Below are 20654 nucleotides of genomic sequence, written 5' to 3'. Positions count from 1 at the left end.
GGACCTGTGTTTCTTAGCTATGGTATAGACTGAAGAATGAATTTAAATGTAATAGATTTTAAGTCTTGAAGGGATTGTTAGATCACCTAGTCTGACCTCCTGTATAACTTAGGCCATATAATTTCATCCAGTCACTCCTATATTGAGCCCAACAACTTGTGTTTGATTGAAGCATAACTTCCAGCAAGGCATCTAGTCTTGATTTGAAAACTTCAAGATGTAGAATTCACCACTTCCCATCGTAGTTTGTTCCAATAGTTAATCACCCTCACTGTTATGCCTTATTTCTAATTTGAATTTGTCTGGCTTTAACATCTAGCCATTGGTTCTTGTTATTTTTCTCTTCATTAACGAGTCCTTTAGTACCCACTCTTTTCTTCCTGTGAAGATACTTATACACTGTAATCAAGTCACTTCTCAGTCTTCTTCTTGATAAACTAAACACAATGAGCTGTTTAAGTCTCTCATTGTAAGAATCCGGTCCTTGAATCATTTTGATGGCTCGTCACTGCACTCTGCAATTTTTCATCATCCTTTTTACAATGGGCACACCAGAACTATATGCAGTACTCCAGTATTGGTCCTACCTGTGCCATAAACAGAAATAAAATCATTTCCCTACTCCTATTCACTACTCCTCTGTTTATACATCCAAGGTTGCATTTGTCATTTTTGCCGCAGCTTTGCACAGCGGGTTCATGTTCAGTTGTTTGCTCAGTATGATTGCTAGATCCTTTTCAAAATCACTGCATTCTTTATTCCTAGACCTTGCATTTGGCTATATCAACATGCATTTTGTTTGAATGGGTCCTGCCTATCAAGAAATCCAGATCTGTATGACTGCCCTCTCCACAGCATTATACACCACTCTGCCGATCTGTGTGTCATCCGTAAATTTTATCAGCAGTGAATTTATATTTACTTCCAGCTCATTGCTTAAAGTATTGGATAACATTGGGCCTGGAACTGATCTCCGCAGAACCCCACCAAAACCACCCCCATGTAATGATGATTTACCATTGACAACTATTTTGAGATCTGTTAATTAGCCAGTTCTTAGTCCATTTAAGATGTGCTTTATTGATCACACCTCTATGTAAAATAGACAGCATTGTTCAAACAATTTGCAATACACTCTGTGCTCAGATTGGCTTGACAATGACTCTTCCACAAATGAAGAGGTCTGTTACAGAAAGCTTTAGATAACTTTACATTTTTATATCATTTCTTTAATTTTAATTGACACCTTATAAATTCATATTTACTCAATAACAGTATACATTTATAATACTGTGTCAAATAGCAACTTGATCTGCTGAATCACTTTTATGGACTTATAGGTATAAAGCTGATAATATGAAAAAGGAAGTTACTTCACAATTTAGCAAGTTTCTGGTTAGTTTAGCTAACTAGCTGTGTCTTTTAGTCTGATTCCTCTATATGGAACACAGAAGCAGCATCTGCTGTTTGACATTTTTGAAAGGCTTAGGCCTGAGTTATGCCAATGATTCTGGACTATGTGGATGTATATGACTATTACTATTATTAACAAATTCCATATTGTCTGTGTTGTCACTACAAGCTGTACTGAATTAAGAGCAGGTATCAGCCCACCATTTGTTTAGAAGAAAAATATAATAGCACGTTATATATAGCTACTTCTCTCTCTCCTACTCTTTCTCCAACATTTGCAAAAGATTTATGGTTAATAAAGACCCAAGTGGCAACTGGAAAGAAAGCAAAACAAATTGGCTTAAAACACAGCTGAAGAAATGCGTTCTTCAAATATCAATCCACTGGTACAGAAGCTTCATTAATATTTCTTTTTTCCTCAGGCAGAAATTCTGAGGAGGGAAAAAAATGATTGATTGCATTTTGAGGATGTGTACGGCTAAGAAAGTTCCAGCTTCGATGAAGCAATAGCTATATTTGCTATTTATTTTTCTCTCCCCATCTCAGAAAAGCTATTATCTGACCTAAAAGATTAAATTGCTTGCCATATGTCTCTGCCCCTGTAGTCTGTGTGTAGATGCAGTTTTAGATATAAAAAACTAAAGAGAAATGACCAGATCCTCAATTGGTGTAAATAGTTGTAGTTTTGACGGCTTCTATTATACCAGCTGGCTATCGAATTCACTGTCATTAAGAATGAAAGATGAGCTCAAACCACAAAATTCAGATCTGAATCCAGATTTCTCTCTCTCTCTCTCTGTCTCTCTCTCTCTCACACACACACACACACACAGTCACACTCACACAGATTCCCATGTGTTCAGATGCTGGGTTTGAATTTGGACCCATCCCTAATAAGAACTAAGTATGTTCCCATTGATAAGAAACATTAAAGTATTATCATGAAAGATCACCATGCATAGGTTTTATGTAGGAGCAGATCTCCTAAAGGAGAAGAGCAAGTTTTATGGCCTTCGTCTCGTCCGTTTGAGATCTCATCAGCTCTCCTGTGCTAATCGGGTGGAATCTGCTCCTTACTTGGATCGGAGTTCTCCATGGAAACCTCAGCTATAGGGTGTGACCTTAATGAGTTAGTAAGTGGCATTCTTCCCTTTGATCCAGTGTGATGCTACTAGAGGTAATATATTTCATATGCAGTGTAAAATAGAGGTCCTGGGCACTTGTGGTTATTAAAGGTGCCATGACACTTTTTGCAAAAGGTTGTTGGAGTCCTGGTCAAATTCCATTTTGGGTAATGACAATCTTCTTAAAATTCCTTGTGTAGTTTCACCTGGATACAGTATTCTGCTTCACTTCCTCATCTAACCTATCTTATGTGTAGCATTGTAGTGCCCTACTAATCAGTTTCTGTGTTCCAGCCAGTGGTGGCTGCATTTTGTTCTGTGGTGAATCCTTGTATATGTAGTTGGTGTAGAGTATTCTGGAATCTCTAGTTGAAAGGGATTATTTAAATGTCATATATACATGTAAATAAGGGAGTACAATTCAACATCATACAGTAACATGTTAGATTAATGGTATGTTGTACCAAGAGGGAGAATTAATTGGACTGCTAATGTACATGTCAGTGACATTTAACTAAGCATTTCATTCACCGTTCTGTAGATATATAATGACAATTTTAGAAAACCTTTAGTTTCTATAACTTTTCTTTGAAGTCGTGCATTCTTAAAGGTCATTCTGGAGGGGGGGGGTTTCCGACGGTGTCCAATACTTAATTATCCACTACAAAAGCTCTCTAGAACCATTTTCATTTCATATAGTTATAGCATTAGAGACTATAAAAAGCCTATTAGGTCAGCAAGGGAACTATTTTATCCATATAACGCCCCAATCTAGCAAACCTTTAGGCACATGCTTCACTTTATGCACACGATTAGTTCTATAAGCCTTAGCAGAAAAACAGACTCGATGAGGGCCAAAATTTTCAAAAGCACCTACATTTCATTTTCAAGAGTCACTTAGGAACCTAATTGTCATTGACTTTCAATGGGACATAGGCTCATAAAGCAACTTTTGAAAACGAGATTTCAGTTCCTAAGTCACTTTCATGCTTCTGAAACTGTTACCCAAGATGATCATAATAGTCCCTTCTGACCTTATGATCTATTAATCTGCTATAAAAGAGTTTGGAAACCTTTGCTCTAGCAAACATTTTGAGGGACTTTTTGTGTTCTGCACTCCAACCTCACCCAATTCCTCACTTACGGAATATGGAGTCTAGCTTGAAATAATTGTGAAAACTGAATGTTTGGTTAGTTGATAGTGAACATTTTGGGCTCCTTTGAAAAGTGGGTGGAATGATTAATTCACTGCAGCTGGAATGCTGATAAGCTGGGTTTATTTTACAAAATGTGATCAGTCTTTTTATTTATTTTTTTTCCTTAGAATTTCTGCCTGAGGAGACAAGAAATGTTAATGAAGTTTCTGTTTGTGTGTTTCAGCGGTTTGATATTTGAGCAACTCATTTCTTCAGCTCTATTTTATGCCAATTTGCTTTGCTTTCTTTCCAGTCACTGCTGGTGTTTTTAATAAGCCAAAGCATAAATCATTCACATGCTGCTCTGTCATAATCAGCTCATATGTTCACGGTAGGACTGCAAATTCCCTTTTGCTCTGGGTTAAGGTGCTTTGGATTGGGGAAAAAACTCCCTATTAACTGCTAAGGATCTCTGAAAGAACTGATCATCTAGGGCATGATTCTGCTCAATTTACTCAGGCAAAACTGCTTTTGACTTCAGTTGAAGTCTTGCTTGCGTGAGGATGGCAGGATCAGGCCCCTAAACACTGTCATTCAAATCAGATGAGAAACTGTGATTTAGAGGGAAAGGAAGTTTTCCAGTATCTGTGAGACAGTTTGACACTAATTGGAACCAACAGAAAATAATGCTCATCACAGGGGGCTGAGTGATACTAATGCGTATTTTTTGAGCAGTGTTGCCTGTCATTCACAAGCAAAAGGAGAATTTCTGGGGTTCTGGGAGGGAAGTGGAATAGGAAGAGAACATAAGGAACAGAAGAGGATGAATGAGACACCATCAAAGAGCAGAATAGCAACTGCTGGTTTGAAATATTGCTCTAACCAGTTCATCTTTCTTTTTTTAAAGCATTTTGATCATTTTGCAGTTGAGTAATTTTTTTCTGCATGATGTTGGATTTCACTTTACATAAGCTTGCAGTTTTTTAATCATCTATTGTAATCAGGCTAGTATACAGCCATAGGCTTGAATACTAAAGGCAGGGCAGGTTATTCCTTGTTGTTGTTTTCTTTGACCGAGAGACGTGCTGGGCAAAAGGCATCAGTAAGTTGGGTCCAAATTTACAGCCATACTCCTGCTGCGTTGCACTGCTCCAGTGGCACAGAACAGCCATAAACCAATAAACCCGACCCATGGTCGCTCCCCAATCTAAATTTTAGATGTGACAATGAGTGGAGGAAATAAACGGCAGGAGGAATTGGTGAGGGCAGCACAGAGACACTGTTACTCAGCTCACGCACGCGTTGACAGTGAGCCCATCACAATGATTCAGTTCAGGGTTTGTTTTATAAAACAAAAACAAGGCAGGTAAGGTCTTGAATATTCTTGACTCGTGGCCATCACAGAAGAAATACGTTTCTAAGAGAGATTTAAAAAGAGCGGGTGCTTGCTTCAGTAAAACAGAGTAGAGATGGTAATTCTGCAGGGGGCTACATCTATCTAGCCAGCGTCTCGCTGAAAATATGTCCTCGGTCTCACACATATATTCACACTTACATGCAACAAACCCTCATTAGCATGTGACAGGTAAGGATGTGTATTTCTTATCATTTGTCTACATTACTTTTCTTTTTGGCAACAATTTGGTTTGGTTTTTTGTTTTTTTTTAAACAGATGGTCAACATGCAAGGTGAAATTCTAGACCCATTAGAATCTATGGAAGTTTTGCCATTGACATCAAGTAAGCCAGGATTTCACCCACTGTTTTTAATGAGGCACCAAGATCCAAACCACTGAGATCGTTCCAGTTTTGCATGAGATTTTAGTGGAGCTCAGATTAGATATTTGGTTAATGGCAAATAAGTGTTATAGGGAACAGGCTGATATTTCAAGAATAACCAGGCATATTAGGGTCACATACACGCTTATCACTGGAAGGATTTTTCCCTAAAGGATAGCAAGCTATACATAATAAGCATTACTCTTTCAGAGACTCTTTCGCTACCCGGAAGTTGACCATTTTTTGTTAGAATGGCGAATCGTCAACTGATCAATTTGTAATTGTCCCCGCTGGGAAAGAATCTGTTCAAGAATCCATTACCTTAATCCAGTGGCCTCCTATCAGTATAATATTACACAATTCTTATTATAGTATGTCATAATTTATCTATCTGAAATCAACCGGACTATTATGGATATGGGTATCAGGATCTGTCCTTTAGTAATTATAAAGTGCCTAGAACCACATAGAAGGAAGGTGCTACAGAAACTCTTTAAGATAAGAGTTCTGGTATCACTAATCAACTCCCACTGACATAAAATTGTTTGACTTGGAGTCACATCTCTGAGCAGAATTTAACCTTTAGTACCTCTGTGTTAGGAATGATGATGTCCCAATCCAGTCAGAAAAGATATCTCTTTAGCCCTATCTGGAATTACTAGTAGTTCAATAGTGTGCATGTGTGTGTGTAAGGGGAGGAAAGGAGCAGATATAATGTTTACAGTTTTAGAAGCTTTACTTCATTTTAACATCCCTTGTTACACTCCGAAAGCAATGCATTGCACTGCAAGGGCCTGATCCTGTATTCATTCTGAAATCCACCTCTGTACAGAGGGCCAGCCCAAGGCCTATGTACCACTCAAGTCCCACTGAGGGCTTCAGTAACACTTATGTGGCGCATAAGCTTATTCTGGCCTCTACACTCAGGGGTGGATTTCACCTTCCCTGCATACTCAAAGGTTCCGTTGACTTCACTGGGAGCTTTGGTCCCAAGTGATACTGTAATTAGGTCACTTTCACCACTTAAGTATTTGAAAAGAATATTCCGAGGCTGTTTTGCAAGACTCCACTCTGATTCTGTAGTAATGTAAATGGTAGCATAGAGTCCCCGTCAGTTTGCCAATAACCAATTCCAGAGGCATGGCAGGCACTGGCAGTTGCTGTTGTATGACACCTGCAGTCCCCGGTGTTATTAGTGCACCTCTGTGCTCTCACTCCATTTCTTTTGATTGAAGTACAGCTTACCTGGGAGGTTGCTTGGGACATCAAGGAGAAAAGGGATAGATATTATAGATAAAGGAGACCAAATTTTATAGTTAATGCAGGAGCTTAAGAAATCTCTACACTGCTTCCCTTGTATGTTTGCTTCTTTACTGCAAGGCTTTCCTGCTACCATACAAACATACGCTCATCTGGTGTTAAAGTGCACTTATTCTTTAAACTACTTTTCATCATGAAAAGTCTCGTCCAGCTCTAGAATATCCACATTTGTACCCCTGAACCCTGTAATTCCAATTACAGTACATTGACTCTCAACCATAGACCACAATCCAGCAAAGCACGTAAGCATGTGCTTACAATTGAACACAATTGTAAGTGCTTTGGTGGGTTGGGGATTTGGTAAAAATGAATTTTATTTCATCAACTACAGTGGAGAGTGGAACCCGTGAATATTTGGTTGTTTCTGAGTGCTGTTTCACTGGAAAAGGATATGCCAAAGTAATGATGTAAAAACAGGATAATATGGTGCTTCCGTCATTACTATAGAGTCCAGTAATATCTTTATATATGATGAAATACTATATTTTCCCTTGAAATTGAAGAAGATTTCTAGTTGGATGGTATGCAAATAAATATGTACTGTATCTGTGACCAAGGACATCTGTTTTTTTATTTTATTTTGGAATATAGGCCTCATCCAAAGCCCATTGAAATCAATGGGAGTCTGCTGACTTCAATGGGTATTGTATCAAGCTCTGGGAATGTCTGCAATTGTATTGGAAGCAAAAACTTTTTTTTAAAAGAAGTGGAAAATGCTCCGGGGGATAAGATTCAAAAGGTCTTGCTGTTCTGTATTTTCTTGCCTTGCGGACCTGAACGAAGAGATAACAGAAAAAAAAGAAATCCAAACCAAAATAAATAACTCTTTAAATCTAACTATTTAAACTTGTTTTTTCACTTTAACAAAAATCTTGAAGGGAGGGTATAACAGGTCCTCCTTGGTCCTGCTTCTCTCTCGGTCGTCAGACTATGCAGAGACCCTTGTGCTGGTCCAACACCTTATACAGTTTATTTATAAAGGAGTCCCACCATCTTCACAACATACATAATGCTGTTAACAAGCAGAGGAGAGCAATCTCTCTCTCCCTCTTACTGCCTGCTTCCCCCTTTTTACTTACTTCCTGTGCCTATTTGTGGGCTCTGGCTAATGGCTTAATCAGCCTTTCTGCCCTGCCCCACCCACAGATTAGGCATACTTCTGCTTAGTAAACTCCAATCTGCTTTCCCTGATTGGAGCGGCTGTGAACAGAGTGCTGATAGGCTTTCATACCTAGCACTCTGTCACAGAGGGGTGGAGGTGCTCCAAAACATTGCCTGTAGCATTCATTCAGTAATTGCTTCATGAGAAACTAAGAAACCGTTTTCTTAATATAATTATATGTAATGAACAACATTCCATTGCTGGATATATTGTCAGATTTGTTTGTAAGGGACAGAGGTAGAGGAGGAAAACCCTGGGAATTCCTTCCTACTACATTGTTTATTCCCTGTCCCCAATGTTCAATAACTTCCCAGACAGGGAATGTGTTGTTCCTCTCTGTGGGCCTGATCCATGCCCAGTGAAGTCAGTGGAAGGGGGGCACACTGTGGTATGGATCAATCCCTATATATTTCTGTGGTTTCCTAAATGTGAGACTCTAATTAACCCAGTGTGCAGCTTCTGGGACCTTTGCCTAGCTTCTTACCCAACCCTGCTAAGAACTACACACACCTGCAATAAGAACTTCAGACACCCACAAAAAATAAGTAATTTATATATAATGGAAGTACAAAGGCACTAATTTTCAAAATCAGAACAAATCAAGATAGTATTAGTTACACACATACACACACCGAGTATAGTGAAAACCTTTTACATTTCCTTCCAATGTTTTTTCACCGCCACCTCCATGCTTGTGTTGCAAATACAAACCCATTACTAAAAATCTTTCTGTTTTGATACATTTAATTTAGGAACATCATTGCCTTAGAATTAAGATCCTGGGGGACTGTTACTACTGTGTTTCTGGGCTCCCGGAACCTCGCCAAGACCATGCCCACTGTTGTGTTGAAATGGGACTCAGCATGATCAAAACTATCAGGTAATTCTTTTCTTTGTTGTCCTCTTTTTGTGTTGTTGCTACTGTCCCGTGGTCTGTTATGTAAGCATTTTTATTGCTAGACAGAGTAAATCTTCAAATATTGTCTTGATGGCGCATTGGCTTCAGAGATGGATTGGCGACTTACTGGCGCAAGACAGAAATTTTTTTTATCTGTGAAACAGCGCCAGGTCCACATTCATAAAACCTGAATACATTTAAGTAAAATACTATGATTTAGAACCTATAACATAATATCTACGATGATAGTAAGAAGGTGGAGGAGGAGACAATGGCCATTGTCTTTCCACAGATTGGAATTTAGCAGTTATTCATGTTCAGTGTTTTTAAGATGAGGTTGCTTAGGATAAAACAAGGCTGGCTCATTTTCTATAATCCCTTTGACAATCAAAGATCAGTAAATAGACAGCAAGGGCAATGGCTTTATCTGAATAATAGGTCAGAGAGAAATTTATAAGTGGTATAAGATTCGTCAGCTAAATAGGCATTGCTTATTACGTTAAGGTTGCCCCTTAACTCCACAGGAGCTATGAAAGTTTTAGTTAAAGCTTGAACCTCCGGTATGTAGATAGCTTTGTTTCTGATCTCGTACAGTATTTAGAGGTGATCCAAGCCCATTGGGAGCCCTAAGCAGGGAGCACCCCCCACACACACAACACATACTAATAATTAATAGGGGGCCCCATGAGCTGCTCATGGCCCAAAGCAATTGCTTAGTCTGCTTATGCCTAATGCCAGTTCTGCATATTTTGATCCGATATGTGCACTGAATCTATCAGGCTTCAGCAGCCTATTTATAGTCAAGTATTTTGCCCCGCTAGTGCCCAATTTCCAGTGCTACAAAAGAAGCATTCTCAGCCTTTTTCACCCATCGCCTCAAAACCACCCACTTTTTGGTCCAGTGCATCCTTCTCCTATTGCTCCTCCTGTTGTGGCCTTCCTTATCAAACCAGTGAGTCCCGCACCAAAACTCCTCTTTGTATTACTGCTGTTTTCCTATCCAGCCTCTTGTGTGTTCCATTTCCTGTTTTTTCCCACCTTTCCACCTGCCGACCTTCCTAATCCCTGATGTGTCCCACGGAATTAGAGAGTTACGGTGGACTGCACTATACTACTGTGTCCTGAATTTAAATGGAGCTTGAAGATAATTAATAAAAATGCAACTAAATAATGGACCTTGCTGTTACTTATCTGTAGGAAGGGAGCCGACAAAACTAACAGACCAAATATTGCAGAGTGTGGTGGGTATTTTGCTTCGGGTCCCACAACCAAAGTATAAAGCACAAATCACGGAAATTATAGGTGGAAAAAAGCTATCTATGGGCTTGTCTTCACTACTGAGGAGATCGACGCTGCTGCAATCGATAGAGCAGGTGTTGATTTAGCGGGTCTAAGACCCGCTAAATCGACAGCAGAGCGCTGTCCAGTTGACTCTGGTAGTCCAGCTCCCCGAGAAGAGTAAGGGAAGTCAGCGGGAGAGCGTCTCCCGTCGACACAGCGCTGTGAAGACACAGGAGTAAGTCGACCTAAGGTACGTCGACTCCAGCTATGTTATTCATGTAGCTGGAATAGCATAACTTAGGTCGACTTCCAGTAGTGAAGACAAGCCCTATGAGTAATATTATGTATTTCAGTTGTATATATAAATATATGCAGCGTAGTAACCCGCTAACCCCCTCTTTTTGTCCTAAGACTGCAGAGGTGTTAACAGGCCACTGTACCTTGAAAGCTCCCTTACAATATGTGCTACCTACTTAGGCTAAACAATCTGTTCCACCTTGAATTTTGCTGTGACACTGGGAGTTCCTTTCCCAGACCTGAAGAAGAGCTCTGTGTGGATCAAAAGCTTGTCCAATAAAAGAGGTTACCTCACCCACCTTGTCTCTCTTATATAGATAAAGTCAATTGTACAAACTTGACAGCACACCCTCTGCCAAGTCCTTCATAGGTCACTTTTCCTCTATGATTGTAAATTCCTTGGGGGCAGAGACCCATGTCTCCTTATATATTTGTGCAGCATTTAGCACATTGGAGCCTCATTACTGATTAGGCTTTTTCAAGGAGTCCAAAGCCAAAAAAGACCATTGTGATCATCTAGTCTGACCTCCTTTGTAACAGGCCATAGAACATCCCCAAAATAATTTCTAGAGCATAACTTTTAGAAAAACATCCAAGCTTGATGAAAAATCTTCAGTGATGAAGAATCCACCACAACCTTTGGTAAATTGTTCCAATTGTTAATTATTCTCCCTGTTCAAAATTATGTCTTATTTCTAGTCTGAATTTGTCTATCTTCAACTTCCAGCCCCAGGATCATGTTGTACCTTTCTCTGGTAGATTGAAAAGCCCATATTAAATATTTGTTACACATCTAGATATTTTTAGACTGTAATCAAGTTACCCCGTAACCTTCTTTTTGTTAAGCTAAAAAGATTGAGCTCCTTGAGTCTATCCTATAAAGCATGTTTTCTAATCCTTCAATCGTTCTTGTGTGACCCCTCTGCAATTTATCAACAGCCCCTTCTTGAATTGTAGGCACCAGAACTAGACACAGTATTCCAGCAACAGTCTCACCAGTGCCAAATACAGAGGTAAAATAACCTTTCTGCTCTTACCCGAGATTCCCCTGTTTAGGCATCCCAAGATCGCATTAGCTCTTTAGGCCACAGCATCACACTGGGAGCTCATGTTCAGCTGATTATTCCCAGAACCCTCAAATCTTTTTCAGAGTTTCTGCTTCCCAGGATCGAGTCATGCATCCTGTAAGTGTGGCCTACATTCTTTGTTCCTAGTTGGATGCATTTCCATTTAACCATATTAAAACACATATTGTTTGCTTGCCCCAGTTTACCAAGTGATCCAGATCACTCTGTAACAGTGACTTGTTCTCTTCATTATTTACCACTCCAGCAGCTGGTCTCTAGTCACTATGGTAATATATAGTTTATCATAGTTTTAATAAGTTTAGTAATAGTTAAATTCAGTTGGAGTTGTGAGCCTAAGTTCCTTAGGCACTTTTGACCATCCCAGTCCAAATTAACTGGCCAGACTCTCACAGGCTCCTTTAAAGATCCCAGCTTTAATCTCTGTATCTCAGTTCCCCACCTGTAAGTGGGGGAAATGATCATTCTTTCTTTCTCCCACCCTTTTTTCTGTCTTGTCAATCTAGATTACAAAGACTTTGGGGCAGGGGGATCTTACTATGTGCTTGCAGGGCCGGCTCCAGGCACCAGCCCAGCAAGCAGGTGCTTGGGGCGGCCCAGGGGAAGGGGCGGCACGTCGGGCTGTTCCATGGCAATTCGGCGGCGGATCCCTCTCGAAGGAAAGCACCTGCCGCCGAATTCCCGCCGAAGAAGAAAGCGCGCAGTGGAGCTGCCGCTGGAGTGCCACCAATCGCGATTGCGATCGTGGCTTTTTTTTTTTTTCCGCCTCTTGGGGCGGCAAAAACCCTGGAGCCGGTCCTGTGTGCTTGTACAGTGCACAGTGGGACTTCAATATCCCTGGGGCCTTCTGGGAGCTATCATCATCATCCAAGCAAACTCTGCCTTTTACATGTTTGAGAGACAGCCTGGCATTACCTACAAAAATCTATCATTCCAAACTGAAATCACTCGCACGGCTAGAATGGAAAAACTTGTGTGTACTGAAGGCTTTTGAACTGACCCCTGCAGAGCTTATTATTGGCATGACGGGTCTGAACGAAATCCTGCCAGTGGTTACATTTTGGTGGTTATGGGATGTCTTTTCTTTTCCTGAAGGCTTCACAAAAGAAATATCTTCTAGGCACAAAATATTTGGAGGACTCCACAGGAGATTAGATCAGAGACACAGTTAGGCCAGTTAGCTCAATTCAAGCCTTTCTTGAAGGGTGGAAAATATTTACATGGAAGTTCCAATAACCAGAATCGGACTGCTGGGCAATGCTGCTTGTGCAGTTCTAAGCTTTGACCACTTCCCATGCAGCTCTATGGATATACTTGAATTTAACAGAAGAAGAAGACAGTGCTGCTGAGGACCTAGCAAGAATAGAATCTACTATCTCTGCAGCCCTTTATTCTATCTTATGTCAGATCATTTGGATTATTATAACACAAATAAATTATAACAATAATTTGGGTCTAGAGGCTAAATAAGAAAAGGATCTTCTTGTACCATGCGCTGTGCAAACACATGGTGAAAGACTTTCCCTGCCCCAATGGTCTAAATAGACAAAACGGACAAAGGATAGGGGAAAGGGATGGCACACATAAGCAGAGTGAACAGTGTGGTGGCTTCCAAATATCATGTTCTGTGCTACAGGGGGCAAGGGTTGGTGGGTTTATTTTGTGATGGGGGGTTAATGATATGGGTGAGGTTAAGTTAGGAGAGGATTGGATAACTGAAAAGATGAAGGGAGGAAGGTGCTGGGGATAGGTCTGGGAGATAAGGGCGGAAGGCTGGAGTGGGAGCATGGAAGGCCAAGGGAGTGAGGCTGAGCTGAGGAAACCTTAAGAGTGGCATCTGGAGGGGAAGTAGAGCAAACAGCCAATCAGCACAAGGCAGAGAATATCCAGAGTGAAAATTGAAGAAATGGCCTGAGGATGGTGAGACCAACACAGGAATACTGCATCCACTTCTGCAGTCCTCATTTTTCAAAGGATGTTGATTTGAGGGCTGGGAAAAAATGCCTTGCAGTGAGAGAAGAGAAAGACATAACAAGAACCAGTGGCTGGAAGCTGAAGCCAGAAAAATTCAAATTAGAAATAAGGCACAAATATTTAACAGGGAGGTTGATTAACTATTGGAACAAACTCCCCAGGGAAGTGGTGGATTCTTCATCTCTTGACACCCTCAAATAAAGACTGGATGACTTTCTGGGAGATACGCTTTGGCCAAACACAAGCTATTGGCCTCAATACAGGGCTAAGTGGGTGAAATGTAATGGCCTGTGATATTCAGGATGGTGCACACTAGATGGTCTCTTCCGGCCTTAAACTCTATAAATCTATGATAACATAGGTGGCCAACAGTCTGTGTTGAACCAGCTTCTGTGATTGCTCAGCTGGCTTGAATTTCTCTGGGCCTGGGGCTAACTCCCCCCTGGAATTTCTTTGTTCCTGAAGCTTAGTTCACTAGGAGAAGGGAGGTTGGGAGGCTGTGTCAGTTCTGCCATCAGAGGGACCGGGGTCTCCCTGCACAGTAGTGGAAATCCAAACAAACTTTACCAACACACTTATTTTGCAGGTCAAGGAGTCTTGGATGGCTTAGTGTCTGGGATACCTGCCCACTAAAGTGCCAGCTGAAAGAATATTTATTATGACCAAAGTAGTCTCACCACACAACTGAAACTCAACTCTGGAAACAGTATAACAGCTTGTCTTCATTATAAACCAGTCTATCTATGCGTAGTCTCTAATAGTCATAACATTAATTCAAGAAAAGCAGCTACTATGCATGATCTCAGTAGCAGACCTGCCAAATTTCCTGCTGTTTCCCAAGAAACAACTGCTTTTTGACCTGTTCTCTTGGTCTGTTGAGAAACCTGACCCACCTACCCCTTATTCTGTTATATATGAATTCAGAGAGTGATTTACATACAGTAAAGAAAGTGCCTTGGCACTAAAATGTTCAAAAGTTGTTTTTGAACTCCCTGGCATAGCACAAATGATCCAAAATTAGATGCCTTTTCTAGTTGGCTTTGCTAATCATATAGGGCTAGATCCTCAGCTGGTATAAAAATGAGCATAGTTGCCGTGAAGATAGGGAATGGGAAATGTGGACATCAGAACAAAACAAAAGATACACACAACTATTTGCTTAGAACTCTAGGGCCAGGTCCTCAGGTGGTATAAATTGACATAGCTCCTGTTTTTTGTTTTATAGTTAATACTACCCTAATTTAATTCTTAAATGTCCTCCCTCCCCCGATACCCACCATCTTAAGACATGTTATGAAAAAATAATAGGAACAAAATTGGAAATATGGCATGGCAATGTAATTATTTGATGTAGTGTTATAGTGTAATTAGAAAATGGAAAGGCACAGACTTCTAATGGTTTATGCTTGAATTTGTGGAATTGCATACAAATGTATAATGTTTTTGTTAGAGAATACTGACACATAAACCGCAATGTATTCCATGACTTTATTGTAATGTGTATTACTACAATATCAGCTCATAGGCATTCAGTGATGAGCATGGTATAAGAACCTCTACAGATAGTGATGTTACTCATATCAGCTCTAACAGTGTAATTCCAGAGTAAATCCATCCCTGAAGCTGCTCTAAATTATACAGGGCCCAGAGTGTAATTTTGCATTAGACAGCTACTTGACCTTGTGTTAGGGCCATCTACAAAGTATTCTATCCTATGAGTGTTTGGATCTTAGCCACATTTTGCAAGCCATTCAGTAATTTAGTGCATTCTGCTATCTAACTTTTAAAATACAAATAATAGTAGTTTCCTTTCCAAATAAAACACAGTTCCCAGAATCACCCTGTATAGACTACATGCCCAATTCATTTGCCCACTTCTGTTTCATATCAATATGAAAAAAGCACTTAAGTTCTTTTGAGAAATTTCCACAAATCAACCAGTCGGATCACAAAAGTTGTTTGTTTGTTTCATTGTTTGTTTGTAATTAGACCTTATTTAGCTTTAAATTAAAAGCAGTTACTATCCCATTAGATATATAATGTTCACAATGTTAGGCTTACACAAATCATGGCTTTATTTTTTATCTAGCACCAATAGTACATTATATGCTTTTACACCCAAGGTTTTCTTTGCCTGGGAGAGCTTACAAACTAAACTGCATTGGCCAAAGTCCCAAAGAATCTGGTATTCGGGTAGCAATAGGAAAGTATGACAATATATAAATGCATTCTTAAATCAGCAAGTAGGCAAATTTCTGACTTTCAGCTCAAATTCTTCATGCACACAGAAAAGCCTTTTATTAACAGCTACCGAACCTAATTACTAATCAGAGAATGCTGACCAGGAAGAAAATCTCAAGGTCCCATTGAAGTCAGTGGGAGTTTTGCCAAAATCAAACTGTCTCTGCAGAATTTTTTTATTTTGACATCTCGGGAAATTCCAATGAAAAATTGTTTCATTGGAATTTTTCCAAGCAGCTCTATCCATTATGTAAGGCCTATCCATTATCTTTTCCAAGGCTTAGGTCTGGCTGGTCAACAAATCTCTAACCACACAAAAACAGTCACTTCTCAAATGCAGGTAGTCTCTTTCCTCTCCAGTAACTCCAAGACGTGTTCATAGGCTTCGTTCACACCATATACTCTCCTTTCAGCCAGGGCCCTGTTTCAGTGCCCAATGGGCACTTCTCAAGTTAGAAAGCTTCTTTCTCTTTCCTCTCTCTGATGTTGACTGAAGAGGAGGGCTGAAAAGGAGTACCATACCTTTGATAGATACTGTAGATTGAAAGATCAAGGGCCAGGCCCTAACTCTGGACATGCCATGCTGAAATTTGCTCTTAATTCCCAGTCAATAATGCTAGAGAAGAATAAGTTGTTCTTTCAGATGCCAGTTTTGGCACTGGATTCAAAAAGGTGAAAATCCTAAAAATAAAATGTAAAAAATGACAAAATTGTGCAGAGGAAAATTCAGAATCCCAAGAGACAATAGTCCAAGAGCCACTGGCAAGTCATTTGCCACAATAGGCGTGTTTGAACAAAACGCTGGTGGAGTAAGAAAGCCAGAGGTGCTTCTTGTTTATAGAGAAACATGTTTTTGTTCAATACATTGGAGGAAATGTGCCAAAAATAGCTTTTCAATGTGTAAATCTCAGTCTACCCCTCTTGCCAAGGTCACTGAGACCTCCTGGTGTCTGGATCTGACGAGTAAGTGCTGGGCTAGCAGGATAACAGCTGCATAAGAACATATTATAGTCATCGTTTTTCTCAGAAAATGTGCAGGAGAGGACAATAAAGGTGAATTGCTTTTTCTGTGAATCCTCTCATTTTTATATAATTTCTCTTCCTTTTTGAAACTCAATTTCACACACTACATTGATGTCCTTGTTGACAGCAATCAAAGGCCAAGGATTGAATGGAAACGAGCGATTTATCCTTTTGTCCCTAGACATGATCTGACTAGGTCAGATTTGAGCCTATGATGTGCAGCTCAGGAATCGTGAAATAGCTCTGTTTATTCTTTGTCTGTCCTAAGGTATGATCGTGCACCATTGCCATTGACTTCAGTGGTAGCAGGACTGGGACTTGTATGAAGAAATAGCAAATTTCAGCCTGCCGTGCACTTAATTTATTCCAAGACTGCCAGGAAGGATGTTAGTTAGTGCAAACAGTAGTGGGTTTTTTTAAAGGCAAATTTAGAGTTCATTAATAGTGTCAGATTGACAGCTCTGAAGACATTACTCTCTTTGTCCTCCCAGTAGGTATAGCACAGGTAACTTATTGTGAGCTGCTCCACAGTGCCCAGCCAAAGTGCCTCAACTCTCACTTGGAAGGACCACCTCTGGGGTGCAAAGTTAGTTTAGTGTCTCTACATACACTGCATTGGAATCAGTCTGAAAGGAAGGTACTAATTTAGTGTAAGATCATTGTAAATCCATCTTTTGGCTCAGGTCTTCATCTAGTGGAGCTCCATTTACTTCAGTAGAGCTACATTGATTTAAACCAGCTGATTATCAAGCACATAATTTCCTTTCTGAGACTGTTAACAAAGTTGCCTAGTAATGTCAACTCAGGGCGATTTTTGTAAAGTGGACTTTACCATGATGCATACACACAACAGGACAGAGCTGAGGATTGTTTATGCAGCTTATCTCTGGCATTTCCTGTTTTCCAGACAATTGTAACAGTCTCTTAACATTGGCTTTGTGTGCACAATATCTCTTGGACTGGGAAAAAAACGGCAATGGTGCATGCAGGTTCCTAAATCTGGAACTATCTGTATTATGGGCAACCTGGACATGTCATGTCCCATGCCCCTTAGGGATCTACCGAAGTAAGCACCTCTCCTTGTGAACCTGGTATGTTGGGAAATTGGGGAAGGCACTTTGCTCTTCCCTCAGGCCTGGCACATTTAAAACATATCAGAGGAGAGCTTCTTTCTGCAAACCATACAAAGAGCAAAGTAATGCTCCCTAGCCCTATCACATTTCAGAAGATCTGCCGGGGCGTTGGCATCTTTGCTACATAACTAAGATAGTCATGCGTGAATACATAATGCAACCTCCATTAGCTGCATATTTTATGAGCTTCATGAAAAGCCCTGTGCAAAATGTACTCTGTGAGTGTGCAGGGTACAATTTTCAATTGGGCAAATCCTCACCAATTTTTACAAGCACACCCCAAGGCTTGGTCTATGCTTAAAATTTAAGTTGAGGTAGCTATGGCACTCCGCGGTGCGAAAAATCCATGTTGTCCTAATTCCCAATGGAGACACAACTAGGTCAATGGAAGAATGCTTCCATCCACAGAGCTACTGTTGCTCAGGTAGGTGGTGTTCCAACAGCGATGGACAAACAAGCCCACTGTAGGCTGCATCTACACTATACGTTTATGCCGGTAAAGCTAAGACACCATGGCTGTGCTGCTATAGTCCCCATAGTGTAGACATGGCCCAAGATACTTCTTTTAATAAGGCTTATTTCCATGCCAGATTTTAGCTATGCAACCCCAGCCGTTTTGACTGCAGAGCCGCTCAAAAAAGATCCCAAGAATTTTTGTTATAATGGGAAAAGTATATATTTTTTCAATCCCTTCATATTCTAAGGAGCATTTTTGTCCAAACCCTCTAACAAATATTTCATCTTTGGGCGAAGACCAACCCTAGAAAATGTCAGCCAGAAAAGGGAGATTTTGGAAAGTAATGAGTTACTCAGAGTAGGAGGAGGGTAGAATGAGAACATTGTATATCTTAACTGTAATAGTTTCTGTTGGTGTGTTAAATATTCAGTTACGCTTTTCTGGGAAAAGACTCAGCAGACCCTACAGTTGCTTCCATTTAAACATCTCTCTCTCTCTCTCTCTCTTTCTCTCTCTCTTTATATTTCTGCAAAATAGGAATAATACGTGTGCATCAAACCATGCATGCAATTAAGCACCTCTATGATAATCCAGCTTTCAGAACCATTTTATGACTGCACATACTCTGCCACCCAGAATGTTATCTCTTAATTGTGCATGGCTATCAAGTATCCCTATGTGCCAAATGGGTGTTGCATTTTATAGACTACGTTTTTTAAACACGTAAAACCTCTGAATGATGTTAGTTCTGCAGCTGCCCTGTTATCTGGCAAGGCCTGCAGGACAGCTGTTACGATGCAGTGAAGATGTGACTTTTCCACATGGATCATAGTTACAGCCTTCTATGGAGTTGATTGCATGAGCTGATCTTGTATTTCTTTGTGTATTTAACCCTTTAACAAAAACAGGTATGTTAGGTCAAGAACAAAGCATGACATTGACATGCGGATCGGAATACATTCTGGATCAGTGCTGTGTGGGGTGCTGGGCCTACGGAAGTGGCAGTTTGATGTCTGGTCGTGGGATGTGGATATTGCAAACAAACTCGAGTCAGGCGGCATTCCTGGGTAAGACGGAGAATGATCCCATCAGCTGTATAATTTTTGTTTGCCTTTGACAAATTAACTCTCTTTCCAGTATTTAAATAGGTTTGATGCAATGTTTAAAGCATCCTTCTGGTGCTATTTGTAAAATGGCACTTAGCAAAGGCTGGTCAGAAGATTGTCACAAATATAATGGAGATATCCTATCTCCTAGAACTGGAAGAGACCTTGAAAGTTGAGTCCAGCCTAGTCCCACCCCCTGCCTTCACTAGCAGGACCAAGTACTGATTTTGCCCCAGAGCCCTCCTCAAGGATTGAATTTACAATCCTGGGTTTAGCAGGCCAATGCTCAAACCACTGAGCTATCCCTCCCTCCAAAATACCCATATACCAACTCCTCCTGTTAGATAGCCATTGACTGCCCCAACTGACCCCCAGCATGCAGATCAGATCTTTTGGGAAGGTCAACGGATCTCATTTCCATTGCCGTCTTGCCTGCCCTTCAAACCTGGTTGTTGTGGATCTGGCTGTGGGAAAGGGAATGTTGCCCTCTGCAAATAGTCAGTGATAGTATTCAGCCAATAGCTATTCCTGAATGAAGCTTAGCTTACCCAGTCTGGCTTCAGGCCCTGCTGCTCCCTCAGTTTCCTTCCTTTCCCCGTTAATCACGCTGCAGTTGTTTTCTCAATCATTCTTTCCTTTTAAGAGTCTGGTTTATTAATGTAAGGTACAAAACAACACAGATCTTACATCCAGCCTTCCTAGCTAGATCATAGTCCTTGGGGGCAGGATTCTTGGTCCCAGCCCTCATCGCAAGCTTACTCCCCTCACTCCAGCCTTCCTAGCTGATTCCTGATATTTGCAGGTTTGCACATCTCAGGCCTCCGCTTGGGACCCTATGGGGAGTGTCTTTGTGTGGAACACCCCTCCTGCCCCTTTTAGACTCTCCTCTGAATGGTCTATTATATTTTCTAGCAGACCTGGCTCTGAGTTCCCCCCTCTCATGCTCATTATACTAATTCCCGTTACCTGAGGAGATGAATTAAACCTGCCACAGGTGAGGGTGAGGCCCAAACCCATTAAAGGGCCAGCTCACCCTGTGACACCATATCTGACACTGGATTTATGCAGATACCTTTGGTTCAAGATTCTCTCTTCTGACTAGCATGCAGACTTCACTCCTAAGTCCTTTGGTTCCAAATGCTGGTGTGAGGAACATGGGTGCAGTTTCCCATGATTTTACACAAGATGTGGGAGCATTGTGGCATCTTTCATAAGCTGCCAACCTA

At 40.7% G+C, this 20654-nt stretch overlaps 1 protein-coding gene across 2 annotated transcripts in view; it reads left to right on the top strand.

Annotated features, from left to right (window-relative positions):
* ADCY8 (adenylate cyclase 8) overlaps positions 1 to 20654 on the top strand; it is a 177361-nt gene that overhangs the window by 90718 nt on the left and 65989 nt on the right. For both annotated transcript variants that reach the window (XM_034763626.1, XM_034763627.1), the window contains exons 5-6: positions 8686 to 8813; positions 19231 to 19389. In XM_034763626.1, coding sequence (XP_034619517.1) covers positions 8686 to 8813; positions 19231 to 19389 — 287 coding nt within the window. The remainder of the gene's footprint in view (positions 1 to 8685; positions 8814 to 19230; positions 19390 to 20654) is intronic.

This window comes from Trachemys scripta, chromosome 2, assembly GCF_013100865.1.
Source record: "Trachemys scripta elegans isolate TJP31775 chromosome 2, CAS_Tse_1.0, whole genome shotgun sequence".
Taxonomy (NCBI): Eukaryota; Metazoa; Chordata; order Testudines; family Emydidae; genus Trachemys; species Trachemys scripta.
Note: the sequence above shows the minus strand (reverse complement) of the source record. Positions and strands in the feature narration are given on the sequence as shown.